The sequence below is a fragment of the Taeniopygia guttata genome, chromosome 18 (genome assembly GCF_048771995.1).
Source record: "Taeniopygia guttata chromosome 18, bTaeGut7.mat, whole genome shotgun sequence".
Lineage (NCBI taxonomy): Eukaryota > Metazoa > Chordata > Aves > Passeriformes > Estrildidae > Taeniopygia > Taeniopygia guttata.
Genome location: NC_133043.1, coordinates 1,320,012 through 1,347,022, shown reverse-complemented (window position 1 = coordinate 1,347,022; position 27,011 = coordinate 1,320,012). Strand labels below are relative to the sequence as shown.

Here is a 27,011-nt window from a genome sequence, read left to right as displayed (position 1 = left end):
TTCCCGTTTCCATCCCGTTCCCATCCCGTTTCCATTCCTGTTCCCATTCCCGTTCCCATTCCCGCTCCTGCTCCCGTTCCCGTTCCTGTTCCCATTCTGTTCCCATCCCGTTCCAGTTCCCATTCCCGTTCCCATTCCCATTCCCACTCCCACTCCCGTTCCCATTCCCATTCCCATTCCCGTTCCCGTTCCCGTTCCCGTTCCCGTTCCCATTCCCGTTCCCGTTCCCGTTCCCATTCCCATTCCCGCTCCCGGTGCTCTCCAGGCCGCTCTGTGCCGCAGCCAGCTGGGCTGAGCCGTCAGTGCCGATCACTCGCCCAGGCCCAAACCAGCCCTGACATTTCTCCTGAGTTTCTCCTGCCGTTTCTCCTGACGTTTCTCCTGAGTTTCTCCTGGGCGCTGCTCCGTGTTTGCGCCTTTCCCAAGGGCAGAGCGGGGCAGAGCCAAAGGGGGCACGGGGAACATGAGGCAGCCCCGGATGCTGAGGGGTTGATGGAGCAGCGTTGGAGCAGGAGCTGTTCCCTTCTCCAGTGCGATGGGGAGATGCTGATGTGCCAAAAATGAGGGTTGTGACCGATAAGGCTGGGCTGAAATCTGTGATTTCTTGGAATTTATATCTTTTAGAAGCAGCCCCGCAGCCTGGGCTCTCCCTGTCCTCCAGATATCGCCGGTTCCCTGCCAGCTCCTGGGACAGAGCCAAGTGTGTCATGTCCCCACCTTTCCCTGCCCTGGGGACAGGGACAGCCCCTCCTGCCAGGCCGGGGGCAGACGGGACTCGGCGCATCCTCAGAGTCCCGGTGCCCGGGGCACTGCTCCGTGCCAGGGCGGCAGGAGAGGGGAGCGGCGGAGAGGACAGAGCCAGGTCTGTGCCCCCTGCCCTGCCCCACGCTGTGGGTGCCCGGGGCACCCCTCTGGAGGGGTCCCTGTGCCAGGGCAGGGGTTTTCCGTGGGTGCTGCAGAAGCCACACTCCAGGTGGGATCATGGAATGGTTTGGGTTGGAAGGGACCTTAAATATCACCGAGTTCCAGGCTGGAAATGCAGCTGCTCTGGGAGAGGCCGGGGTGGCCGCAGCCCAGCCAGGGGATGGATTCCTGGGGGGCAGCGGGCTGGGGGAGCCCAGCCTGGCACTGCCAGCCGGGAGAGGGTTCCAGCTGGGAAAGCTGAGGGGCTGCACGGAGAACGGGCCCACTGGAGCCCCCCGGCCAAGGTGCCAGCAGGGAGGGGCAGAGCATCGTGCCAGGGCTCTGTGGTCCCTGCTGAGCCCTGGCTGAACGCTGTGGGGAAGGGCTGAGCCCCCCGGCTCTGGGGGTGTCTGTGCGGTTCCTGGGGGCGTTTCTGGCAGCAGCCGGCGCTGGGCCCTGGGGCTGCAGGGGTTTGGGAGGGGCTGTGGGGACAGTGCTTTGTTCTGGCACCCTGGGGTGTCCGGACAGTGATCCCCAGCACCGGGGCTCAGGGGCAGCTCCCCGCTGGCTCGGCAGCGCCGGCAGACAAAGCTGGCAGCGCTGGCAGCGGGAGGAGGGGATGGGGCTGCGGGAACCCGGGCGCTTCTCCTGCCCTGCTGTTCAAAGGGCTTTTCAAGCCTTTTCTTTTTTTCTTTGCTTTCAAAAGCTGCTGAGGAGCGGCAGAAGGAGCCGGCGATGGCTGAGGAAGGGCGGGAGCGATGCGGAGCCGCGCAGCACCCCGGGCTCCCCTCCCCGGGGCCGGCTGCAGCCGCGGGGCTCTGCGTGGCTCGAAGGGGAGGGGAGGGGAGGGGGCCCGTCTCTCCCAGGCAGTTTTTCAAGTTGAGTGAGTGCCTTTCTTCCCAGCCGGAGCCAGGCCAGCCCGCGGGAGCCCGGGTGATGTTAATCCCTCCCGACTGCGCTGTCTCAGCCATCTCCACGCTCCGTGACAGCGGCAGGTGAGGCGAGCAGCGGCACCGGGTCCCACCAACCTTCCAGGACCTACTTTGTCTCACCAGAGTGGGTCGAGATGCCGCTGGGGGCTGGGGCAAACCCTCCTCCTCTTCCTCACCTACCAAAAACCCGCTGCTGCATCGGGAGGTGGCCCCTCCTCAACTGCTTTGCCTCCAGCCTCAGCTTCTCTGTATGGAGAGCAAGGAAAATAAAAATTGCCAATAAAACGGGCTATGAAAACGGCACTGGAGGGAGCAGCGCAGCCCGGGATGGAGACACGGTGTGAGCGGGATGGTGCTGGACAGCCGGGCTGGGGCAGAGGCTGTGCCCGGGGTGCCAATCCCAGCATCTCCGCAGTGCCTCGCTGCCCAGCTCCGTGGAGGGAAGTGTCAGCCCCAGCTGAGCCACCCCCGTGCCCGGCGCTGCCCACCCAGAGCTGTCACACCGGGATCAGGGACTGCAGCTCCGCTCCTTGCACCGGTGACATGAGAACCCTCCGGACCTCCCAGCGCCGCGTCCCAGCACTCCAGACCCCAAGAGTGGCGTGGCCAGAGCATCCCAGCACCCACCCAGCACCCACCCAGCACCCACCCAGCACCCCCTGCCACCCACCGCGGACACGCCAGGCCCTCCGCAATGGCCAAGAAACGCTGCATGAGGCAGGGTCGGGATAATCCGGGGCTCTCCCGCCCCTTTTCTCCCACAAAGGTCTGGTTTTAATCCCCGCCAGCGAGCGAGCAGCGGCTGTGCAGCGCAGCGCTCCCTTCCAGCCCAGGGTCGGTGGCCGTGGAACCCATCCCGGGGGCCGTGGGGCGCCTGGGGTGCCACCCCCTGCCATGGTGTGCCAGCCACCGCCCACCCATGGCACCCCATGGCCCCCCGAAAGGGATCGAGCACTGCAACTAGCTGCGGACAGGGACATGGGGCAGAGGTGGGATGTGGGTGCAGCCTCGTGGGTGTCACGGTCACGAGTGGTGCGGGGACATCGCTGCTGCCCTGCGGCTGAAGCCGCCTCCTGCCGGCATCTCAGCGCGGCTCTTAATTCCCTGTAATTAATTAGAGTCGGTCACCCAGCAGCGCCTCAACCCCGCCGCTCTGCCAGGGGTGCGGCCAGCTCCCCGCTCTGCCTCTGGGGATCCCACTCGTGACCCCCGCGGGAAGGGACCTGTGAACCCCCAGCCCGCCGGTCCCTTCATCCCCCGGGGGTGCCGAGGAACTCCTGACCCCGTCCCGCCTCCTGACCCCTCTCCCGTCCCTGACCCCTCTCCTGTCCCTTCACCTGTCCCTGTCCCCTCTCCTGACCCCATTCCTGTCCCTGACCCCATTCCTGTCCCTGTCCCCCCTCCTGTCCCTGTCCCTGTCCCCCCTCCTGTCCCTGTCCCCCCTCCTGTCCCTGTCCCCCCTCCTGTCCCTGTCCCCTCTCCTGTCCCTGACCCCTCTCCTGTCACTGACCCCTCTCCTGTCCCTGTCCCCTCTCCTGTCCCTGTCCCCTCTCCTGACCCCATTCCTGTCCCTGTCCCCGTCCCTGTCCCGTTCCCCTCCCCGGCAGCCCCGGGCGGGCCGCGGTTCCGCCCCCCCCGCCCCACTCGGGTTTGAATGGAGGCCGTGGGACCGCCCCGTGACGTGGCGCCGCGCCATTGGTCCGGGCGGGGCGATGATGTCATCGGCGGCGGGGCGGGGGCGCTCCGTTCCGGCGCGGCGCGGCCATGGACCGGCGGCGGCGGCGGGGCCCGGGCGAGCAGGTACGGGGGGGGACCCCGCGGGCTCCGGGGGTCGCGGCGGCGCTGCGAGACTCGGCCCTGCTTGGCCAGGTCCGGCCCGGCTCGGCCCGGCGTGCAGGGAGCCCGCCGCGCTCAGCTCGGCTATTGTCCGGCGGGCGGGCGGGGTCCCCGGCGCTGCCGCGCTCCGGTACCGGGCAGAAGGGCGGCCGGGACCCCCGCCTCATTCCCCGCCGGGCCGTGGGGCCGGTGCGCGGCGCGGGCGGGCGAAGGGGTTAACAGGATGCGGAGCGCTGTTTGCCCAGCGCGGGGCACCGGCCCGGCTCACCCCACCCCGCCCCACCGGCGATCGGCGCCCGTTCGCTCCGCCGAGCCCCGCGCGGGGGTGGCGGTGGCCGGAGCTGGTGGCGGCCGCGGCCGGGGCGGTGGCTGCCCGCGGGCCGGCTGGGGAAGGTGGATCCTCGCCGCGCTGGAGCGGGTCCAGCGGCACCCCGGGGCTGGCCGGGGCTGGGCGCCGGCGGGTGCTGAGTCAGAGCCGCCCGAAATCCCCGAAATCCCCGAAATCCCCGTCCGCTCATTCCCCGGTGGCCCCGGACGGGGGTCCCGGCTGGCCGCAGCCTGCCCTCCGCCCTGCTGCCCGTCCCTGGGCGGCACACGCCGCTGCCACGGGTGCCCGGAGAGAGGGACTGCCCGGCTCTGCCGGCGCTGGGCACCGGGCTGGCTCCCAGAGCCGCTCCGGTGCCCGTGGAACCGCGGCTCCGTGGGCAGCGAGCGCTGGCGGGGCGCTGGACTCGTCCCACGCCGCCCCGGTTTGACCCCGGCAGCAGCAGCAGGGTGAAGTATGGATGTTTCCAAGCGCCGAATGTATGGATCAGGAAGGCTGTTCCAAAGGGAGCTGGGATCTATAGAGCAGGAGAGCTGTTCCAAAGGGATCGATAACGGGCTCTGCGGGGAAACTGAGGCACGGCGTGCGATCTCTGCAGCCAGGACAGGGCTCGTTCCCCTGCCGGGCACGCTGTAAACAAATCTGGTTTGGACGCAGCTCCCTCGGAAACCGTGGAGCGACTCCAGCTGAGCTTTAGCACCGAGGAGCTCGGTGTGTTTGGGTCTGGGGGTTGCGGGACGAGCCTGAACCCCGATCCCCGGGGCTCCGTGCCCGGGCTGAGCGGCCGCGGGGCTCCCTCCCTCCCTCCCTCCCGCCCCGCTGCCGCCGGCGATGTGCTGAGCTCGCTGCCTTTGTTCGCTGCGTTTTGTCCTGAGCACCGACAGCCGCCGAGGGCCCCCCGGGCCGGGCTCCGGGCCCCCGGCAGGTAGGGAGCGGTGGGAATTCTGCCTGCTGACTTCCCGTCCCCCCCAGCCAACCGCAGGAATCCGGAGCAGGTCGGGAGGTTTGCTCAGCCCCGGTATCCTGTGCGAGAGACAGAGCCAGGGCCAGCGAGGAGATAACCTTTCCCCCCGGAAAAGTCCCCTCCTGGCCCCGCAGAGCCGCGGGCTGGTTCGTGGCCCCGAGCTGGAGGATTTATGGCCCTGTGCGTGTTCTGGCACGTCCTGCCAGCGGTTCCTTGCTGAACTCTGGCTACCTCCTGTCTCCTGGCAGTCCCTCCGGAGCACTTCTCTGCTTTTGGCAGCGGCGGTGAGTTCCCAGCCTGGTGCTGATCCGTGTGCCGAGAGCCCCGGTGGGAGCCAAGCTTCTCCTCCCTCCCCGTGTGCCATCTCTCCATCCCCGCCTCTGGAGCTCGCTGGCACTGGATTTCCACTTCAGAGGCCGCTCGGTGCATCCCGGGGTTGCGCTGTATCCAGGGACAGGACCAGACCTGTCACCGCGCCGGGGTGGGGGCGGTCACCGGGCGCCGGGGCTGCCCGCACTGCCCCCAGGCCCTGGGAAGAGTCGCTGGGGAGCCCGAGCGAGGGTGTGACAGTGGCTGGGTCCCCTCCTGGAGCGGCGGTGGCAGGGTGTGATCCGTGCCCTGTCTCCGGCTGCTGTCTGCCAGGCTCCAACATCAAAGGATCAAAGGATCCCCGGGGGGCAGCGCACCCCAAAGCAGGGTTGAGCAGGCGGGGTGGCCTCTCCGTCCCCGTGTGGGTTCTCCCTGGCCCTGGGCAGTGTGGGGGACCCGACCGGTCTGGCACAGCCCCTGCCCCAGCGCCCGGCAGGGCGGGGAGAGCATCCTCTGATCTCGGGGTGCTGCCTGGGGGGCTCTGCTTGGGGAAGCCGGGGAGCTCGTTTGGAGCCGGCTGGGCCGGCCAGGATGCTTTCCCAGTTTGGCTTTCCCAGGCTGTGAGTGGGAAGAGCTGGGGGCAGGATGCATGGGAATGTGGCCGGACTTGGCGTTTCTCCTGTGTGCACTCATTCACTGGCCTCCTTCTCTGAGCCACTTTCACTCTGGTCCCCACGGGTGGCTGATGCTGGGCGGGATGAGATGGAGAGGATGGAGGGGGGGTCTCGTGGGAAGCCTGCACCATCAGGGCATGTGGGCCTGGCCAGGGCTGTCCCAGTTCTGTGCCTGCCCTGTCCTACAAGCAGACATTCATTTACAGGGCCAGTTGTGTCCCTGGGCACCTCAGGGTCTCACTCCTCAGAGCCCGTGGTCCCACAGGGCTCGGAGGGCAGGTGGCAAGCAGCACAGGGCTGTCAGTACAAGTTATCCCTCTTGTCCTCGAGCCTTTGCAGGTCCTGTCCCCTCCCCTTGCCCCAAAGCCCTGCTGGGGCTTGGCTCTGCTCTGGGCTCGCTGCCCCGGGATGGGCAGCGCTGCCAGGTGCCTGCCAAGTCTCTCGGGTTACCAGCAGCTTCCCCTGGTAGGTGGCTGGAAAGGCAGCGCCAGCGATGCCTCCCTGGCCTGGTTTCCTTTGTGAAAGCGGTGGCAGCGGGAATGTCACAGGATCTGCTCTCCCCGGGCGACAGGAGGAGACAAGGGCTCTGTGTCCAGCTCCTGGGCCGGGCTGTGTGGGCAGCAGTGTCCATCTGTGCTGCCGTGGCCTCTCGGGGCGAGCTGCGAGCAAACATCGAGGGATGGGGGAGATTTTGGCCGCTGTGAAGAGGCTCCATGGGCTGGAGCGTTTAGGGGAGGGGGACACGGTGCTGCTGGGGAGGCTGTGACGGTGATGGAGCACTGCTGGCCCGGCTGGGACCGCTCCAACCTCCCGGTGGCCCCTTTGCTGCGGCTTGCAGAGTATCTCACAAATGCTGAACTTGGCCCCGAAATCTAAATACAAGGCAGGGACAGTCCCCAGATGGCCTAAATCAGCAGCACGGTTGCCTGGCCCAGCTGGGGAGCTCGCCGGGAGTGTTTGTTTTATGGAAAAGCAGAGGCTGGAGGAATGCTGCTCTGGAAGGAGATGTTGGAAGGGGAGAGCGTTTGTGCCATGCACACGCGCCCGGCCGGGCGTGCAGGAGATCCCAGAGAGGGAGCGGGGCTGCTCCTCTGAGTTGGGATGGGCTGAGGGGGGCAGGAATTCCCCCAGCTCCTGCTTTGAGGTGCAGGGACGGGGCTGTGGCTCCTGGGTGGGTTCTCCCTGCTGCTGGGGATGAACTGGGGGCTCCCCTGCTGGTCCCCCATGTGCCATCATCCCCCCGGGTGGCCCTGGGGGCTCAGGCTGTGCCTCCCTGGGTTGGTGGCATGCTGGCCAGGGAGCGTGGCCATGTGCCATGGGGCACTCCTGGCCTGGCCGTGCCCATCCGGGAGCCATGCAGGGGAGGGTTGGGCAAAGGGGACTTTGTCCCAGCGTGGGGCCAGAGTCCGTCCTGCCCTATAGAGCCTGCCTGCGCTCCTGCTGCTCCTCCGGGGGACAGCGGGGTGTCACAGCGCGGGTGTGGGGAGGGAAGGGGGCTGTGGGGTGGGTGCCGTGGCTCCTGCTGGTCCAGCCGGGCAGGACCGGGCTGTGCCGGGGCCATCGCGGGCTGTGGCACCGGGCGGGCACCGGGGACGTGTCCCCCGCCCCACGGCTCGCTCCGAGGACACACGTCCGTCCCTTCCCGTGCGTGTCACGGGGCTCTCTGTCGCCGGCGGTGCCCGGAGGGAGGAAGAGGGCGGCCACGAGCCCTTCCTCCCCGCAGCCGCTCCGGGACCACCTGGGGCCGCCTGGCGCCGCGGGATGCGGGGCACGGTCGCTGTCCTTGGACGGGTCGGCTGGTGGCCCCGAGGTGGCCGAGGGAAGGAGGAACGTGCCCGTTGCCATTGTGGTCGGACGGAGCCCTCGTCATTTCTGTCACCTCTGAGTCACATCGGTGACCATGAGACGGCTCATGGGGAGGGTGGGGACGGTCACACATGGACCCAGCTCCGAGGGGCAGCACGGAGGGTTTAGGGGGCTCCGGGGCAGCAGCAAAGCAGTATCCCCAAGTGCCCAGCCTGCCAAGCATCAAGGGGTCCCCATCCTGGTCCCCCCGTCCCCCTGCTCGGCTGGCGGTGCCTCCCGGGGGCTCTACGCCCTCCTCACACACTTCCTGCCGTCTGTTTCCAATTCCTCCTGGCGTCTGCTCCTCCCTGCTTTCTTCCAATTAGGAAAAAAAAAATCCCAGGCATCTTCTCAGCGTGCTGCTCGCAGAGGCTGGAGCTGCCGTGCCCCGCTTGGGAGGGCTGGGGCCGCACGGGGAGGGGCAGGGCGTGCCCGTGGTGCCCATTCATGTGGGGCACACAGTCAGGGATCGTCCTGAGGGATTTCTGTGCCCAGGTCTTTCTCCTGAGGGTCTCTCTGCTCCGGGAATGGATCTGGGGGTGTGGGGAGCTCAGAGGGGCCTGAAGATGTGTCCTGTGTGGAATGATACCCTGCATGGAGCCAGGAGAGCCAAGCAGGCTGGTGGGCACAGGGTCACATTTTGCAGCTTGGTGGGATGAAATCTGGTGCCCCACCCACATCCTCGAAGCCTGACCACGTCCCTCTCCTCTCCCCTAGGAGTGACCCATCCGTGAGGCCGGCGGCGGGATCCCCATCTGCGAGCACCGGGCACGGGACCCAGCGTGGCACAGCCTCCCCTGGGTGCCACCATGCCGATCCTCAAGCAGCTCGTGTCCAACTCGGCGCACTCCAAGCGCCGCTCGCGGGCCGACCTGACGGCCGAGATGATCAGCGCACCCCTGGGGGACTTCCGCCACACCATGCACGTGGGGCGCGCCGGGGACGCCTTTGGGGACACCTCCTTCCTCACCAGCAAGGCCGGGGAGCCGGTGCCGGAGGCGGGAGAGGAGCTGGGCGCCTCCAAGCCCGGCCTGCTGTCCCGCCGCTTCCGCAGCAGCAAGCGCTCGCAGTCGGTGACGCGCGGCGACCGGCGGGACATGCTGGGCTCGCTGCGGGACTCGGCGCTCTTCGTCAAGAACGCCGTGTCCCTGCCCCAGCTCAACGAGAAGGACGCGGACAGGAGCGCGGGGCAGCTGCCCAAGAGCCTCTCCTCCAGCCCCGTGAAGAAGCTGCCCGAGGAGATGAGCCCCGAAGAGCAGCAGCGCCCGAACGGGGCGGCCGCGGGGCCGCTGAGCCCCGGCTTGGACGAGCGCGACTTCGGGGACATCACGGACCTGCCCGTGGTGGTGGCTAAGGGCGGCGCGGGCTTGAAGCACGCCGAGTCCATCATGTCCTTCCACATCGACCTGGGGCCCTCCATGCTCGGGGACGTGCTGAGCATCATGGATAAGGATCAGTGGGAGCAGGACGAAGATCCTGAGGCGGAGGAGAGCCGCGAGGAGGAGGAGGAGGAGGAGGAGGAGGAGGAAGGGGAGCCCACCCCGCCTGGCTCCCCGCTGGTGGCCGTGGCGGCCCTGCCGAGCCAGAGCCCGGCCTGTGGCGCCGGTGGCCGCAGCCCCAGGGACAGCAGTTCCGTGTCCAGCCGCACCTCGGGGCCCGAGGAGCGCAGCCCCGTCCCCCGTCCCCCGAGCCAGCGGGGGGGACCCCTGAAACGCCCCGACAAGGAGTTCTCGTTCGCCGACGAGGATGACGACGAGATCCGGGTATAAGAGGGCCGAGCCGAGGGTCTGGTTCTCACTGTGGTTGCCTGGACACGGGGCTGAACACCCCAACTGGTGGCACTGGGGAAGACTCAGCTCCTGCCCCGGCCCCTCTCTGTGCTGCAGCAGGACAGCGCTCTGCTCCCGGGGTGGGGCCGTTCCGACAGCCCCAGCCAGCTCCAGCACCTCCTGGCAGGGGGAAACAGACTCGATTTCGGTTCTTTCTGTTGGACTTTGGATATTAGCTCCTTTCTCCTGCCCCCCTGCCCGTGTAAAGCGATTTAGGATCCAACAAGACGAGCCTTTGGAGTCTTAGCCCTTTTAGTAATATATATATATTTTCCGCCGTACAGTTTTTACTGTTTTCTGATTTGTACTTACCTTTCTCTACTCTCTTTTGGTTTTAACCGAGGGAAGATTTCCCATGAGGAAGAACTTGGCTCTGGAGCTCAGAGGTGGCCTGGGACTATGGGCAGCTCCAGCTTCCTGGGTTTCCTGGGGACTTTCTGCAGACCAAGAGCCCCCCAGTGCCGTGGCGGGTGCTCGCTCCCTATCCCTCGGATGGAAGGATGGATGGATGGATGGATGGAAGGATGGATGGTTCCATCCCAGATGCTCGACTCTCCAACCAGCCTGGGGGTCACAGGCATGCTCCCAGCCAGCTCCAGGCATGCTGATGGCAGTGCGGGTTTGTCCCCTGTGGGAGGAGCTCCTGGAAGCTGCTGGAGCTGGGGAATTCCGGGGGATTCCAGGGAATTCCGGTGTCCCAGTGCTGGGAGCAGGCAGCTGAACAGGAGGTTTTATACCGTCTATGTACAAATACAAGGAATAAAAGGAAATGGTAGTGACCGCAGTGGCCTGAGTTCCTGAGGGGTGACACGTGGGGGGACCTGCTGCCCACGCAGGACCAGTGTCCCTGTGCTGCTGCCCATCGCTGGCCGTGCTCCTGGCCGCAGCGGGGCACCTGCCGTGGCCTGAGGAAGCGGGAGAGCTCCTGCTGGCCGGATCTGGCTCGCGGCTGGGACCCTCGGGCCAGCGGCTCCTGCCAAGGGCTGGCCCTGCCAACGCTGCCCTCTCCTCCCCCAGCCCTGCTCCCTCCAGCCTGGGAGGAGGGGACGGTGCTGGGGGCAGGACTGGCTGTCCCTGCTGCCACGGGCTGGGGGCCAAGGGGTGCCCTGGGGGTTCCCGGCCCTGTGGGGCGGCTGTGGCCCTGGATGATCCCAGCAGAGCATCAGAGCAGTCACTCTGATCACACAGCCAGCTTCCCACTGGGGAATGGGGCTTTGCCAGTGCTGGGAGTGACTTCCTGCTCCAGCCCCTGGGATGGAGCTGGGCTGAGATGGGGCAAAGTGCCAGGAATGGCCCCCCAGCCTTCCCCTGAGCACCGGCCTCCTCACTAGGGAGAGGGAATGATTTATCTCCCCAAACATCTCCCAGCCCTGGGAGGGGCTGGATGCCCCTGTACACCCAAATGGATCTCCCTGGAGATGCCAGGGGAGCGGGCAAATGCTGTGCCACAGTGGGCACACAATGGGGTCCTGTCCTGTCACCCTGGGCAGGGGACATTGGGCCATTGTCTGGGACAGGGAGAACAACAGCAGCTGCAGCGGGAGGCTCTGAGCTCACAGGCTGCCTCTGCCCTGGTCACTGTGCCCCCCTGCCCTGTGCAGGGTCCCATGTGCCATCCCCTGAGCCAGTGATCCTGTCACTGTCACCTGGGGGTCAGCAGGCTGCAGGGGACAGCTGGCTCCTCTTGTCCCTTAGGGATGCTCTGGCACAAAGCAGCGAGCTGTGGTCCCTGGGCTTTGCCCGCTTTTCTCCCTGGGGGCTGTGGGGCGGGGAGAAGCCCTGGGGTGACATTCACGGGCCGCCTGCCACTGTCACTTGGCCGCCCTGATCTTTGTGACGCCTGTCGGCTCCAGGCTCGGCTCGGCAGCGCCGCGGTGCCCGGAGCTGATGGGGCAGAAAGTGCGAGGGGGCTGCGGGGCACGGCGGGACACGCCCCGCTCACGGACACCGGCAGGGAGCGGCACAGGGACACTGCCACGTGTCCCTGTGGTGGGGGTGACACCAGCACCGCCAGTGTCCGGCCAGCACCGGGAGCAGGCTGCACCCCAGCCTCCCCAAACCCCGCGTGGGCACAGTGACATCTGTCACACCCCTGGGTGGCACCTGGGCTGTGCCACACGGCCGATGGGTGCCCAGCACCCTGCAGCACCCACGGGCAGCGCTGGGGCACTGCTGGTCCAGTGCTTTGATGCCAAGTGACAGAATGGGAGCAGGGCTCCACGGGCCGTGTCAGCCCCGGGCGCCGCTGTGGGATGAGGCAGGGATGGAGCGTTGGGATAAATCCAGGGCTCTGCTCCATCCAGGTGGGCTTCAGGAAACCCATGGAGCCCTGGTCATGGCCAGAATGTGCCACTGGGGCCTGGCACCCATGAAAGCCCCAAAGCAGCCGTGGAAGGGGCTTCTGGGCAGCCCAGTGGAAGTGGCCCTGCCTGGGGATGGAACAAGAAGGGCTGTAAAGACCATTTCACAAGACACCATTCTGTGATTTGTTGGGATGCAAGGTGTGACCCCTTCCAGGAGCCCAGGGATGTGGATCTGTTTTGCCAGGTGCTGAAGAGCAGACCTGGGGCCGGTGCTGCTGTGCCCAGAGCACACAAAACACACCCAGCATCCACCCCGGGCTATTGGAATGCTCAATCCCAGCACTCCGGCCACATTTGTCTCCATTTAGGGCCTCCAAGTGAGGGGTTAACCCAGCTCCAAGCCAGCCCCAGCCACGTTTTCTGGAGGAGAAGCAGATGTGGGAGTGGGGAGGCTGAGAGGGGCTGGCTGGGCCTGGGGCTGAGCTCCCCAGCTGCGGCACCAGGCAATCAGGGCTGCAAATTGGGATCAGATGTGGGTAATTCCCCCCTCTAAATGCAGCACTCCAGGGCTGCTTGGGCTGGTTCTGCTCTGCCTGGGGAGGAGGAAGAAGAGGAGGGTTCTGCTGGGGCCCAGGGTGGCTGTAGGGACCTCCAGAGTGTGGTGGTCCCTTTGGAGAACTCTGTTTTCTTTGGGGAGTGTCCCTGCCTCTTCCCTTGCCTCTTCCCCTTCCCCTGCCGGGCTGGAGCAGGCTCTTCCCACAGCAGGGATGATGCAGGAGCTGGTGGCTGGCGTGGAGAAGATCAGGTTTGACTCAGAGCCTGATGTGGAGGGGCTCGGAGCTCAGCCCCTGCCCTTCCCGGGGATGGACAGTAAGTTGGGGACAGGGCTGTGGCATTTTTGGAGGGTGGCAGGGCTGCAGGATTCTTTGGGGTTCTCCTTTTGCTGCCTTCCTGCAACACCTGGGTGGTTTTTGTCCTGGCTCTGGGCATTGCTCCCTCAGGGATGCTGCTGGGGAGCTGCTGGGGAGCTGCCAGGGTCCCCAATGTCCCTGAAGTCCCAGGACTGGGGGTAGAAGGTGAAGCCCCTCCCCACGCCGGGGCAGTGGGACAGGGCTGGGGCAGTGGGACGGGCTGGTAGTGACAGGGCTGGGGGCAGTGGGACAGGGCTGGGGGCAGTGGGACAGGGCTGGGGGCAGTGGGACAGGGCTGGGGCAGTGGGACAGGGCTGGGCAGTGGGACAGGGCTGGCGGTGACAGGGCTGGGGGCAGTGGGACAGGCTGGCGGTGACAGGGCTGGGGGCAGTGGGACAGGCTGGCGGTGACAGGGCTGGGGGCAGTGGGACAGGCTGGCAGGGACAGGGCTGGGGCAGTGGGACAGGGCTGGGGCAGTGGGACAGGCTGGGGCAGTGGGACAGGCTGGTGGTGACAGGGCTGGGGCAGTGGGACAGGGCTGGGGCAGTGGGACAGGCTGGCGGTGACAGGGCTGGGGCAGTGGGACAGGGCTGGGGCAGTGGGACAGGCTGGGGCAGTGGGACAGGGCTGGGCAGTGGGACAGGCTGGCGGTGACAGGGCTGTCCCAGGTGTGCAGGGCCACCCCCGGCACGGCGGGGACAAGCCCGCGGTGTGCAAGCATTGGCTGCGAGGGCTCTGCCGGAGGGGCGAAGGCTGCGACTTTCTGCACGACTACGATGCCACCAGGATGCCCGAGTGCTATTTCTACTCCAAGTTCGGTAGGTGCGGGGCTGGGCATCCCAGGGAGCCTCTTCCCACCCCTCTCATCCCTCGGGCGGCTGATGCCACCTCCTGCCTGCGGGAAGAAGTGTCACTGTCCCCACGCCCAGCCAGGGTCACTGTCCCCACGCCCAGCCAGGGTCACTGTCCCCACGCCCAGCCGAACCCCGCTGTTCCCAGGGCACCCCAATTCCCTTCACCCAGCCCATCCCTGTGCGATTGTCCCGAATGTCCCTCGCCTCGCTCCCGCAGGTGAGTGCAGCAACAAGGACTGTCCCTTCCTGCACGTCGGTGCCACCGCCAGTGCCCTGGGCTGTCCCTGGTACGACCGTGGCTTCTGCAGGCACGGTGAGCTGGGGCAGGGCGGGATTTGGGCTCGGGGCTGCAGAGAGCAGAGCTCCCACCACGCCCGGGTGATGGCACGTCCCTGTGAGTGTCCCCTCTGCCTGGCAGGTCCCCTGTGCAAGTACAAGCACACGAGAAGGGTGATGTGTGCCAACTACCTGGTGGGCTTCTGCCCGGAGGGACCCAAGTGCAAATTCGTGCAGTACGTACTGGGGGGGCTTGGAATGTGGTTGGGGGGGTTAAATCCCCTCTCTGAGGTGGCTGTGGCCCTTGCAGGGTCAGGGACAAGGACACAAAGGGTCAGAATTAACCAAACCCCACACCCAAGCTGTGCTGCTGGCAGCAGGGGCAGCGGTGGGTGGGCAGGGGACAGCCCTGGTCCCCACAGAGGTGCCTGTACCAGCTGCAGGACACCCCTGAGGGGCTGTGGGAGCCTCAGGAGGGTCTGGGGACACCCAGGGAGTAACTGCCTGTCCTCTGTGTCCCCTCCAGCCTCAAGGCCGGGCTGATGACGAGCAGCACAGACCCATCCAAGGTGAAGCTGCTGTCCCTGTGCCCACAGGGATGGTGCCCCAGCTGCCCCCAGCTCCTGTGGGGCAGCAGCTGCCAACTGCCCCCCTGCCCCCTTTCCCCCAGGACGCTGGATGTCCATGGGGGCTGGTTCAGCGGGATCTGGCTGCTGCAGAGAGGGGAGGTGAGCATGTGCCACCCAAGGAGCCACCTCCACGTGGCACCCAGCCCCTGGCAGCTCGTCTGTGGGACAGCAGTGGCTGCCCCCCGAGCCCACAGAGCCTGCTGGGAGGAGGCACCTGCTCCAAGGTGAGAGATTTTGGGGAATGGGAAGGCTGGGAACAGCAGTCTCACCTTGGAGGGAGGATGAGGGGCAGAGGTGCTGTGGGGATTCTCAGAGTGCTCCCAAAACAGCCTCTTTGACTGGAAATGTGTCTTTTCCTTGTGGTCCCCTTGGAGCTGAGGTGGGAACCAGCAGGGGAAGGGATTTCAGTGGTGAGAACCCTGGGAACAACAAATCCTTCTGCTCAGAGGTTTGGTGTAGTTGGAACTCTCGGGGTGCTGTTTCCACGATCCCATCCCTTTGGAAATGAGGTCAAAACGAACGTGTGGGGACGTGGCAGGGGCTGATCCAGCACAAAGCCATTCCCTGTGCCCCCAGAGCGGATCAGCCAGTCCCTGTGCCAGCGAGAGAGGGAGGACTCCACTGGAAATGCTGCTGGGGAAGTGACTCCAGTGCTGCCACACGGCTCAGGGGACGGGGACACCAGGGGACACCACGGACACGGCACCGGGGCAGGCCCTAGGCTAGGAAAGCCAGCAGGGCCTGCCCAGCACCAGCTCACAGCTGGCACAGGCAGCACAGAAATCACTCCATGCAATGAAAATCGGGACTTGCCACAGCTGGCTGCTCCCCTGGCACTGCTGGCTGCAGGCAGGCCGGGGCAGCAGCAGCATTCCCAAGGTTTGGAGGGGTGCAGGACTGGCTGGTGCCAGCATCCTGGGCACAGGGGTGAGGATGTGCTCCTCCCTTGGGGAGGGGGCACAAAGCACCACGTTTCAGATCACAACCCTAGCAGGAAATGAAAATCCACACAGGTTTTTATTGCTGGTGAGAGTTTTTGGTGCAACACCTCTGTCACAGCACTACTGCACTCTGCAGAATAAAGAACTCAGACCTTTTAATTCTTGGCTCTTTTTTTGCCGTTCATGCCTGCAACATGAGCAACCCTTTCCCAGACATGTCTGGGAATGGCAGGCTCCAACTAGCACTCCTGGCTGTCCTGGTTTGCCTGCTGCAGGCACGGCTTTGCCCTTTGGGCACAACAGCTCATCCCACGGATTTGCCTTCCCCAGAATTAGGGAATTAGGGTGCTGTGGTCTGAGCTGCTGCTCCAGTGCCTTCACACAGGTCCTGGCCAGTCCCACCAGTACAAGGGGTGAGTACAAACTGGGTTGGGCCAGGCAGAGCTCTGAATTTAAAGGGAATGGTTCTTGGGGTTGAAGCCCACACAGCTACAGCAGAATTGTGAAATCACCCCTAATGACAGCTCAGGACAAGGTGCTGTCCCCTGCCCCAAACAGGGGAGGCTGCTCTGGGACTCTGCTGCCTCCAGGAGCTCTCCTGCCCCCACAGATCTCTCAGGATGCCTCTGATGCTTTCTCATTTCACTACTGAAGCTGCCTGACCAGGAGGGGTGGCCACATGCTGTCCCTGTCACCTCTCTGCTACACAAGCCAACCTGCAAAGGGGCTCCTCCTCAGCTCCAGCCCCAGCCAGGCCCCTGCTGCTGGGAATTCCTGCTGGGATCCTGCTCCTGGGTGCTCTGCTGCCTCCCCAAGAGCTGTGGCTGTTCCCTGGGTGCTGCTCCAGCTCCTTCAGTGGTATTTTCGCCAGCGGTGCCGCTCTGGAAGAACAGGGAGAAAATCATTCCAGTGTCAGCACAGGGATCTGTTTGGGGGCTCCAGCTGGGGTGAGGAGCCCAACTGCAGCTTCTGTGTTTGTGTGCTGCCAGGGGGAACCACCCAAACAGCAGCAGATCCCTTGTCATCTGTCAGGAAACGCAGCTCCTGCTGGAACATCTCCTCCCTCTGCCCTGTGTGGGCTTTTCAAAGTGCTCCTGACAATGCTGCTGCTCTCCAGGGAGAAGCCGTGAGTCAGCAACTGCTATCAGCACTTTTATTAACCAAATTCCTCTGCCCACCTAGAGAATCCTGCTCTCTGAGCTCTGGTAATTAAGCCTTAAATGGGGAGTGTTTAAATAATTTAATTATTTCAGTTATTCCAGAGCTTTAATTAACAGGAACGTTAAATAAGGCTTTCCAAGTGTTGCAGAAGGAAGAACTCCTGAAATAGGAAGTCTTACTGAGGTGCTGATAGTTCCAGCCATAGCTGAGCAGGCAGTACCCAGCCAGGAGCATGGAGATTCCAGCAGGTCCCCCCTGCTTCACGTGGATGTATTTGGCACAATAACTGCTCCAGGCTGTTGGGAGAGAAAGGAGAGGGACAAATCATGGGCTGGTCTTGGCAATTCACTGCTTCTCTGCAACTTTACAAAGCTAAAATGTTGGGGATATTTGTTTATCCCGGGGATAGATGAGCTGTTGGGATGATGGATGGGAAGGAATTGTTCCTTGTAAGGGAGGGCAGGCACTGCACAGGGTGCCCAGAGGAGCTGTGGTGGCCCCTGGATCCCTGGCAGTGCCCAAGGTCAGGCTGGATGGACTTTGGAGCCAGCTGGGACAGTGGGGACATCTTTATGGATCACTGGATCACCTTTATGGTCCCTCCCAGACCCTTCCATCATTCCATGACTCGTGCTTTGTACAGATCCAGGCTGACTACTTGGCCCAGCAGAGTAAATCAGGGGGGTGGGACGGACCTGCCCCCAAAGCCAGGAATTCTCACCTCTGTGCACTGCTGCCAGCAGCCCCTGGGGAGAGAAGCTGCAGGTGCTGATCCAGGAGGGCAGCTCGCCCAGCCTCACCTCCATCAGGGGCCTCTCCCAGAGGGGACCTGCAGGGTGAGAAGTGGTCACAGCAGGGCTCTGTGCTGCCAGGGGAGCAGGGAGCTGGGATGGGATGTGGGATTTGGGCTTGGAAAAGGACAGGGAATTGCCTCTCCCAGAGGGGACCTGCAGGGTGAGAAGCGGTCGCAGCGGGGCTCTGTGCTGCCAGGGGAGCAGGGAGCTGGGATGGGATGTGGGATTTGGGCTTGGAAAAGGACAGGGAATTGCCTCTCCCACCAAGTTTGGGCTGCATCAGCCCAAGGCTCATCACACGTGGACTTTGCAGGCTGGAGGAGGCGCAGTGAAACCTCCTTGGATTCTCCTGGATCCTTCCCTGGGCAAGCCCAGCATTCCCTACCCCTCCTCTGCCCTTCCAGCACATCCCAGCACGGAGATTTTCGTTACCTCGCTGCCCCTGTGCCAAGCCACCCTTGGGTGTCTCCGCTCTGATCCTCACATCTTCGTGGAAACGCTTCCCTGGAAAAGTCCTCAGCTGTTCCCAGTCGGGATACAAGTCTGGAAACCACTCCAAGCCCGCGGGGCCGGCCCTGGCGCTGCTGCCAGAGGCGTGCCCTGAGCAGGGGCGCTGTGTTTGGGGGGTGTGGAGCGGATCCAGCTGCGGGGCTGTGCCCGCGCTCGGGCCGGGCTCGGGCACTCGCTGCCCGCCGGCCCGCGGCTCCCGCAGGCTCAGCTCATTTCTGGGTGTGCCCCGGCCGCCAGCTCCGAGCGCCGGTGACAGATGGAGCATCCCGGGATGCAAAGCACCCGCGGGGAGATCAGATCCTGCCTCAACTTCCAGGCGCACCTGCTCGCCCCCTGTCCCTAATTTCTCTCTTCCCTCCTGCTGGACGAGGTCACCGGGGCTGTTCCTGCTCTCAGCGGGCTCTTGAAGTGTCTTTGCTGCCTTCAAGCTGCTTGCTTTTCCCTTGGAGCTCCCAGTCCCGCTCCCCAGGGCTGCCCGGCTCCGCCTCTCGTTGCTCGTGGATTTTGGGGCGGTTTCGCGGCGCTGCGGGTGGGGAGCGGGGCCGGGCTCCGTCCGTTCCCCGCGGCTCCGCGGCTCCTTCTCCCGGAGCACCCGGGCTCGGTGCTTCTCGATCACCACCTTCACCCCCTTCTGCAGCTTCCTGGGCACGTCCCGCACCTCCTCGGGCCGCAGGTCCAGGCTCCGGGCCACGTCCCGCACCGCGCGGGACCCGCTCCTTGTCCCGGGGCCGGCGGCCGGGCGGGGACCCGGGGCTGGGCTGGGCACCGGGCCGCTGCCGGTGGCGGCGGAGAGCTGCGGGCTCGATCCCGGTTTGCTGCCGGGGGCTGGGCTGGGCACGGGGCCGCTGCCGGTGGCGGCGGAGGGCTGTGGGCTCGATCCCGGGCCGCTGCCGGTGGCGGCGGAGGGCTGTGGGCTCGATCCCGGTTTGCTGCCGGTGGCGGCGGAGGGCTGTGGGCTCGATCCCGGTTTGCTGCCGGTGGCGGCGGAGGGCTGTGGGCTCGATCCCGGTTTGCTGCCGGGGCCCGGGCGGGGGCTCGCTGCCGGCGCGGCCCGGCAGTGCGGGAGGTGCGCGCGGAGCCGCTTGAAGGGCCGCCGGCAGTGCGGGCACAGCTCCGGCCCCGCTCCCGGTCCCGCCGCCATGGCCGCCCGTTCCCCGTGACGTCACAACGCCGCGCCTCCCGGTGCCGCCGTCACAGCGGCGCGGCCCCGCCCGCGGGCGCGCTCCGTGACGTCACGGCGAGGCGGCGGAAGCGGCGGTCGGGCCGGGCCGGGCCGCGCTCCGCCGCTCCCGCGGCCTCCGCCCCGCGCCGCTCCGGGCCCGCCGCCCCCGGGCCGCGCTCCGCCCGCCATGAGCTGCCGGCAGCCGCTGCCCAGCGAGCGGGCAGCCAGACAGAGGTGGGTAGGGCGCCGCGGCCTGAGGGGAAGGAGCGGCCGCGCTGAGGGGAGAGGGCCCGGCCGCTCGGGGCAGCCCCGGCGGCGGGAGGGGAGAGCGGCCCCCGAGCGCTCGGGGGGTTCCGAGTGGCTCCGCGACTAAAGGAGGCGAGGCTGCGGGGGATTCGGGGGGGATTCTCGGCGGGGTGGCGGAGCTGGGGGATGCTGCGGTCAGGGAATGCGGTGGAAGGGACCCTAAAGCCCGTCCTGTATCGCCCCTGCCACGGGCACGGACACCTTCCATGGCCCAGCGAGCCCCGAGCGCTGCCGAGGTCACTGCAGGTGTTGAGGAAAGCAGGATCCAGAGGCAGCCGTGGGGGAAATCAGGAATATCTCTTCCCCAGCGCTCCCAGCGTGCGATCCCAGCGATGGGGAGCAGGGAGGCAGCTCGGGCTGTAGGCGTGGGCCAAACCCCGGCAGCTGAGGCTGCTGCACAGAAAGGAGCCAGTTATAAATACCTCCCTCCAGTCTGTTTTGACTCATTCGAGCACGGATTAATTTTAGGCACACCAAAACAGCTCCGTGCCGTGTTTTTTTGGAGGCTGCTGAGATCCTGGCTGACTTGTCGTGTTTGTAGGGCGGGGAGGAATCGTTTGATGTTTGTGTAGGAATTCTGGGATGCTGCTGGGGAGCAGCTGCGCTGTGCTGATGTCACAGAATCACACAGTGGGGTGGGTTGGAAGTGACCCAACTCATCCAGTGCCACCCCCACCACGGGCAGGGACACCTCCCACTGTCCCAGGCTGTTCCAGGTCCTGTCCAGCCTGGTCTTTGAGGTCTTCCCTTTATCTCCTGGAATCTGGCAGCATTAGCACTGCCCCCACCCCATTATCCTCCTCCAAGCTCTGCTTGGCTTCGATGCCCGCAAAGATTTGGATGAAAATTAGGTTAAAACTTGTACCCACCATGCCAGCCAGTGCAGTGTCACGAGAGGGTGGCAAACACATCAGAAACAGGGAGGAGTTTGTTTTCATGAGGTGTTTCCTGACAAAACCTTATTCCCACATGGGAAATGTGATTGTTTTGGAATGTGACTCAACTCCAAACACTGTCAGAGTGGAGAGAATCATTGTGGGGTGGTGTGAGCAGGTGAATAATTGGAGATTGGCTGAGCTGTCCCCAGCCTGTCAGGTGTCACTCTGAGCCCGGGGATTATTTTTATATCTGCAAAGCTGGCAATTGTTAAATGAGTTTGTTTAGAAGGATGGTTTAAATCCACGTCCCCTATAGTGGCAGGAAACATCTTGTGAGGAACAAGATCCTTTTCTCTGTGCCCTCAAGCTGCAGCTAAAAGGGGAATATGGGAGCCCCCAGCAGCTCAGGGGGCCGGAGACATCTGCATTCATTTGTCAGGTGTTCCTGCCTTTTTTGGGTGCCTTCAGAGGACGAAGCAGAAGGTGGATCAGTGAGCTGATCATTTCTTTTTCCTGCAGGAAGAGGAGGAGGAATGGCAACGAAGATGATGGCCACGTTCCCCAGACCAAGCGTAGCAGCAGGAGCACTGTCCTGCAGGACTCGTGGGACACTGAGGTGAGAGCCCTCCCAGGCAAACCCATGCTGCATTCCAGCAGCAGCTGGAATATCCTGTGCGTTTTTTTGCATTTTTATTTCTTAGCTTTGGGTTTGAGGTCGTGAGGTTTGACTCGGTGACATCAGAGATAGAAATCAGTTTGGAAATCAGCATTCCCAGTGAGCCTGCTTATCCCTGGCCTGAATATTTCTGGGAAGAAACTTCAATTCCTGCCTCACAGCACCCAGGGAAATGGTTTCCTGCTTTTTGTTTTTGCCGTGTGGGCTGAGCTGTGCCCAGAGCTGAGGGGCTGCTGAGGGTGGATGTGTTCCTGTGCTCACTCTGCCTGACCATCAACTTTGCCTTTCTCCACAGTGAGGTGATTATCTGTGGGAGAAAGACAAAACACATTCCAGGCAGGCCTTATCTGATGTGGAATAAAATGCCCTAATAGAGCTGTTCAGTTTTAAGCAAGACTTGTACACAGCTAAATCAGACTCAAAACTCATTGTTGTTTTCTCATATTTTCCATGATTTCTTTGCTGGATGTGGGATAAACTCTTGTTTTCTTACCCCTCGCCAGACAGCTGTTCTCTCTGTGCAATTTGAGATTTCATTTCTTAAAAAAAAAATTTTTAATTGTTGATTTCCCAAGTGCTGCCAGATTTTCTGAGATGTCACCTGGGTGAATCACCTGAAAATTCACTGTGAGCGATGTCCTTGTGTTGTAAAACATTAATGGAAAAGAGGGTACAGAGCAGAGGCTTCCTCTCTGAAGTTAATGAAATTAATTTCTTTGAAGGTTTTGGAAATACCTTGGTTTTTTAAAGCCTCCTCACTTTGAAGGTGGATTGTAATGGGCAATTACAGTCTGAATTATTATGGAATTAACTCAATTATTCAACTGTTAACTGTACTTCGCAGAAAACATTTAGTTGCTGTGCAACTTGGAGCTCTTTTATAATCTGGAAATGGTTTCTGATGGCTGTTTCTACATTCCTGTTGTGAGGGTGACTCCCTCTTAGCCTGGACAAGTAGGGTGTGTGACAGGACACTGCTGGAAATGCTTTCAGAGCTGCTGTCTGTCACGAAGGAACCCTCTGGGATGGAAACTGCCCCGTGCTGCTGTGTTCTCAGGAGGGAGACTTTGCATTTTTTGGGGTGTGTGGGGAGCAGCAGCCCTGGTTTGCTGCCCTCTGACACTGAGTCACTTGTCCAACAGGTCAGAGCCCTCCGTGTGTGTAGGGTAGTTACAGGCTAAAGCAGCTTTGTGGCGGGAGGAGGACGGATTTAGTGTGGAACAAGGGATTGAAGTGGGAGTAATGAAATTAAGGATATCAGGAAAACCCCCCGATGGTGAGTGGCAGAAGCACCTTTGCTTGTCGTGTAAACACCCGGTTTGGGCAGAGCCACTAAAAGCAGGGCTGGCAGTGGCCACACAGGAGGGTGACATCAACCCTGGCCTGGTTTCCTGCGAGGGAACAGCACGGGCACAGCTGACCCAGGGCAAGGTCACTGCTCAGCCTAACACAGACTCTGCTTCTTGCATGCACTTGCCTGGTAAAATCTGGTTTTAACACTTTAAAGCTGGTGTGAGGCGGGGAGGAGCTCTCGCTGCTGAGGAGTGGGGACACAGCTTCTCAAACAGCATGGGAACAGAATTCCCAGTGTTTTCTCCTGATGAATGGAGCTTTTTCTGTTTGTTTTTTTGGCTTGTTTTCTTGTCAGATCCCTCAGCTGAGCATGCCCAGAAATTCAAGCCACGAGATTAAATCTGTATTATTCCAACATTTGGTTAACATTTCTCCTGTGCCAAAGGGAGAAATCCTTGTGCTCATTGTGCATGAGCGCTTCCGATTGGTGCCGCTTGGAAAGTCTCAGCCAGTTTGCAATGCTTGGATTTAGCTTCCTGGTGCTTTGCTGTAAGACACCTCTTGCTGGTTAAAGATCCCCACTTGTTTTGGGATATTGCCTGGGAAAGGGGGAGTGGGAGCAATTTATGATTTCCAAGAGCCAAGTGAGAGTCGCTTTTCATCACCGAGCATCACACACCTGCTTTTTGTGAAACATTTCCCAAAGTCCTGATTCCTCTGGCTTGTTTTGGTTCCAACTGACTGTTCCCTCTGGCAGAACAGGCCTCTTTGAGAACACAGCCTCAGGATGGCAATCAAGCCGTGTTTTAAACTTGATGGCAATCAAGCAGTGTTTTTTGCCAGGACCTCTTCCCATTTTTTTTGTCTTCCGCGTTTTGCTCTGGAGAATGAGGTGAAGGGAGGTTTTTCTTTAGTGGCAGTTCAAACCTGGGCTGTTCTGTGATGTTACCCCTCAGTCCCTGACTTTGAGTCCCACTGCTCATCCAAATCACATCCAATTCCGAAGGATTTGCTGTTTTCTCCTTCTGGATTGTCCTTTCACCCAGGATGGGCAGCACCCCGGACTTTGACAGCATGGAAACAGTCTCTTCAGTCTCCATCAGTGCTGCCTTCTGGCCAGTTGCTGTGAGGATGTGCCATTCCTGGTGCTCCTGGAGAAGCCACTCGCAGGGTACAGCCACCCTGAGGGTGACAGAACCCTCAGGCCCGGGCTCAGTCCATGGACAGGCACAGCCACGGGGCTGCAGCTGCAGCCAGGGTTAAACATTAGCGAGGCAGAGCCTTTGCCACAGAATTTCGCTTCCTGTTCAGCCTGTCCTCCCTTTTCCAGGAGCTAAGCTGTGGTGTTTGCCCTGTGTTTGGTTAGAAATCCATTGCTTGTCCCCACATCGAACCAGGAGAAGTTGTAGTGGATCCTCCAAGGGGATCCCCCTCTCGGGAATGCTGAGGTTCCCAGCTGTGCTCTGCAGCCTGGGGAATCACCAAGGCAAACCCTTTGCTCTCGTTTTTCCAGGGAAGGAAGCGAGTCTGAGTGTTCTGGCTGACCCTTTCCTTCCTGAACAACTTCTGCAAACCCCAGTTTCTCATAGTTCCTCTTTGTTCTGGCCAGGCCTGAAACACTGATGGGTTCTTTGCAGAGATCAAATCAAACTTCTTGTCCCCCACTCTCCAGGAAAGGACTGCTCTTCTGTTCTAACTAAAACCAGATTGTGGCTTTGTTAAACTCCTCTTGCAAGGTGTTGAGAGCAGCAGGGGCTGAGTGGCTTTTTCTGCAGTTCCTGTCCCGAGGGATTGTCCCAGATCTACACATTTAACAGGACATTTGTTTGTTTTAAAACTAGAAGTGTGATGTTAAGGGTTAATGAGCCCAGTAAACCTTGAAGATGCCCTTTTGATAGTTAAAGCATTCATAAATATCACCGGGCTGCTTTCCTTTGCCCCTGTAAAGCTTTGTTGATGCCTGTCTTGCTGACCTGATGACTTTAAGGATTCTTTTCTTGTCTGATTGTAGTCCAAATGCGTTACAGAATGTGCACCACAGCCTGGGGACACGGTAGGTGTTCCAGTGATGGAGGGGTGAGCCAGTGCTAGTGAACCTTTGCCTTGGAGAACTGGAAATAAAGAGGGTCTGACAAACCCCGTCTGTCAGCAGCCTGAGGTGTCAGAAGCACGTCCCAGGACACGCTGCCAGCTTTGAGATGCACAAAAGAATCACTACTAACAGCTGGAAAATGTTTGTTGAGATGTGAAACGGCAGCAGCGAGCGGGGCCAGGTTCTGATTTGGATTTTTACCTTGATTTGCAGAAGGTGGCTGTAACGAAGCTCACTAAGGAGCGCAGACTAAAAGGAAACAAAGTGCCCTGTGCGGTGGGTTTCTCTCCGAGGCTGCCGTGACCCCTCAGCATCGCTGTGACTCTTTGTGCTGCCCTGCCCAGCACCGCCCCGCTCCTCCCTGTCCTGCGGGGCTCTCTCCCTCTCTAGATGCGGGAAGAGGAGCTGGTTGCTCCCGCGGTTCCATCTGTGCTCCCTCGGCAATGACCCCGCTGTTTGTTTCTCTCTCCTCGCAGCCCGGGGCCCTGGGCTTGGCTTGCTGTGCTCGCACAGAGCTGGAGCATTTGTGGTGCTTAGCGGAACAAAGGGGTTTGTCAGGGTTGGATGCTCAGGATCGATGGTGGATCAGGGCCGGGGGAGGGGAAGGTTGTGTTGTGTTCCGCCCGAACATCCACAGTGCCTCCCCGGGCTCTGCACACGCTGCTGGTTTGCACCATTCCTGATTTATTCCAAACACACTGCTGGGTGCAGTTTGCACCATTCCTGATTTACTCCAGGTGAGGAGGCCCTTCTGGAAGTGGTGCTGACTGATAAATCCCTGAGGATTTAGTGAAATTTGTCCTCTTCTGATATGGTCACAAAGCTGTGACTTTGTGGCTTAATCCTTACAAAAATATCGATTTTTCTTTAGCTGCTGTCACTTACTCTGTCTGCTTTTATGAATCATTTATGGGGTGGCAGAGTAGCCACTTGCTGATTGACTCACCCAAATATTTGCAGTCCTGACCAGCAGATCACACAAACTAAAACTGGAACTAATGGAACGTTTCCTTAGCAGCCCTTAAAATGGTGTTTTATGTCTTTGAATCCCTTATGATGATGACAAATGCTCTTCCAGCCATTCCCTGAAATGTGGTTGTCCTAAATGCTGGCAAATGAGCCCTGGCCTCTTATCCCAGTCAAATGCTGAGTCGTCTTTCCTGCATGAGGAATTCCTCAGTGCCTGTTGCTCTTTCACTGCCAAGTCAAGTAAATTGGTGTGGAATTGCTATGGAACACTTCCAGTTAACTGCCATGGAGTGCTTAACTGGGAGAGGAGTACTTGATGGTGGTGTTCAAAGACTTCAGCTGGGTGTTGTGTGCATTTGTTTCTCACAGCCTCTTGCTTTGGATGCTTCAGCTCTCACTCCAGGATTGCCTTGTAGGAAAGTGCTTTGCATGGTGCTTCCCTCAAAGCTCTGCTAGAGCAGAAGTGCCAACCCTGCCCCGCCTGCCTGCACTGACACTGCAGCTCCCTGGGAATGTTCTTTATTTTCCAATTCTCTGATCACCCCAGCAAACTTCACTAGTGCGAACGGGGGGTTGGGGGCAGAGCTGAGGGGTTTAACTGGGGAGGATTGAAATCCAGCACCCTGGAGGTCACTGAACCCTGGGTGAAGGCTTGTCCCTTCAGCTCTGTGACACTGGTGTGGGCAACAACCTCTCCATGCCAAGGTGGATTTATTCAGTCCATCGGGCTGGAAACGTGGAGGGAGGGATTTATCCTAAAGGCTTGCTTCTGTGGGGTGAGGAAGCAGTGTCTGATGTTGCTGTTCACCTCTGTGTGTCCCAGTCCTCCAGCAGTGACAGTGGGAGCAGCAGCAGCAGCAGCTGTAGCAGCAGCAGCATCAACAGCCCCGACAGAGGAGAGTCCAGCCTCAACCCCAGGATTGCAGGATCCAGCCCTGTCTCCTCCCAGCCCTTCCATGAGCAGTCTGCACTAAGCCAAGGTCCTTACTTCCACATCAACCAGATCCTGAAGGAAGCCCACTTCCACAGCCTACAGAGCCGGGGACGCCTCCCTACATGATGACCCAGCAGCTCCCTGCCTTCTGTGAAGGGACAGCACTGTGTAGATTTGATATTTCGACTTCAAAGTTTGTTAAAATGGAATTGCACAAAATTGCCTGTTGCCTTTTCAGTCTATATTTGAAATAACAGGTTAACAGGAGATTGTTTACTTGTGGTTTGCTGCACTATTGCAATGCAAAAGGGGCTTTGAAGCAATTTTTATAGGATTCTTTTTGGGGTGGTTCTAAAGTACGTGGCAAGAGGAGACTGAGGAGTCCACATGTGTGTTATAGGATTGCAAACTGTCCAATTCCAATCGACTGCCTAATCTGTTTGTTAGCAAGTTGTTGCTTTCTGTAAAGTTCTCTTAAGCGTTCCTCTTCAGTTTTATAAGTCTTTTTTTAATTTCAATAAACTAGTTAAAAAATGATTTGGCAACATAATTTTTTGAGCATTCAGAGTTAGAGAGAATAGGAGCAGCAAGTGCAGGTGCTTAGGCCTGTGAGCCCAGCTCAGGGTGATGAGTCTTCTCTCACGAGCTTCACTGCTGCAGGACTGGAAGGGAAATGTGAGATTAGAGCCAGGACAGGTCGGGCAG

At 61.4% G+C, this 27,011-nt stretch overlaps 4 protein-coding genes and 1 long non-coding RNA gene across 8 annotated transcripts; 4 read left to right on the top strand and 1 right to left on the bottom strand.

The window, feature by feature from the left end:
* The first annotated feature begins 587 nt into the window (after positions 1 to 587).
* LOC140685246 (uncharacterized) lies at positions 588 to 2,121 on the top strand. The gene is made up of 2 exons (XR_012058555.1): positions 588 to 973; positions 1,610 to 2,121. It is a non-coding gene; the product is annotated as an uncharacterized lncRNA (long non-coding RNA).
* Positions 2,122 to 3,516: 1,395 nt separating this feature from the next.
* CDC42EP4 (CDC42 effector protein 4) lies at positions 3,517 to 10,397 on the top strand. The gene is made up of 2 exons (XM_030287303.4): positions 3,517 to 3,635; positions 8,506 to 10,397. Exon 2 carries the CDS (start codon positions 8,598 to 8,600, stop codon positions 9,555 to 9,557), a length of 960 nt encoding a protein of 319 aa, XP_030143163.4. The 5' UTR covers positions 3,517 to 3,635; positions 8,506 to 8,597; the 3' UTR covers positions 9,558 to 10,397.
* A 2,290-nt stretch (positions 10,398 to 12,687) lies between these two features.
* CPSF4L (cleavage and polyadenylation specific factor 4 like) lies at positions 12,688 to 15,690 on the top strand. The gene is made up of 6 exons (XM_072937167.1): positions 12,688 to 12,790; positions 13,401 to 13,649; positions 13,903 to 13,998; positions 14,104 to 14,197; positions 14,488 to 14,530; positions 14,632 to 15,690. Exons 1-6 carry the CDS (start codon positions 12,688 to 12,690, stop codon positions 14,926 to 14,928), a joined length of 882 nt encoding a protein of 293 aa, XP_072793268.1. The 3' UTR covers positions 14,929 to 15,690.
* Positions 15,589 to 19,168, bottom strand: MTNAP1 (mitochondrial nucleoid associated protein 1). Of its 2 annotated transcripts, XM_072936878.1 has the most exons (4): positions 17,919 to 19,168; positions 17,414 to 17,521; positions 16,872 to 16,988; positions 15,589 to 16,412 (listed from the first exon to the last, which is right to left on the bottom strand). In XM_072936878.1, the coding sequence occupies exons 1-4, from the start codon at positions 19,135 to 19,137 to the stop codon at positions 16,384 to 16,386; spliced, it is 1,473 nt and encodes a 490-aa protein (XP_072792979.1). In that variant the 5' UTR covers positions 19,138 to 19,168; the 3' UTR covers positions 15,589 to 16,383. The 2 variants fall into 2 exon arrangements, with proteins under 2 accessions (XP_072792979.1, XP_072792978.1); XM_072936877.1 differs by lacking the exon at positions 15,589 to 16,412 and having other exon boundaries at positions 16,671 to 16,988.
* Positions 19,169 to 19,217: 49 nt separating this feature from the next.
* Positions 19,218 to 26,843, top strand: VCF1 (VCP nuclear cofactor family member 1). 3 transcript variants are annotated; one of them, XM_030287304.4, is made up of 4 exons: positions 19,218 to 19,392; positions 20,862 to 20,958; positions 24,323 to 24,364; positions 26,196 to 26,843. In XM_030287304.4, exons 1-4 carry the CDS (start codon positions 19,346 to 19,348, stop codon positions 26,430 to 26,432), a joined length of 423 nt encoding a protein of 140 aa, XP_030143164.4. In that variant the 5' UTR covers positions 19,218 to 19,345; the 3' UTR covers positions 26,433 to 26,843. The 3 variants fall into 3 exon arrangements, with proteins under 3 accessions (XP_030143164.4, XP_002195172.5, XP_002195130.5); XM_002195136.6 differs by lacking the exon at positions 24,323 to 24,364 and adding an exon at positions 24,617 to 24,679 and having other exon boundaries at positions 19,219 to 19,392; XM_002195094.6 differs by lacking the exon at positions 24,323 to 24,364 and having other exon boundaries at positions 19,225 to 19,392.
* The last annotated feature ends 168 nt before the right edge of the window (positions 26,844 to 27,011 follow it).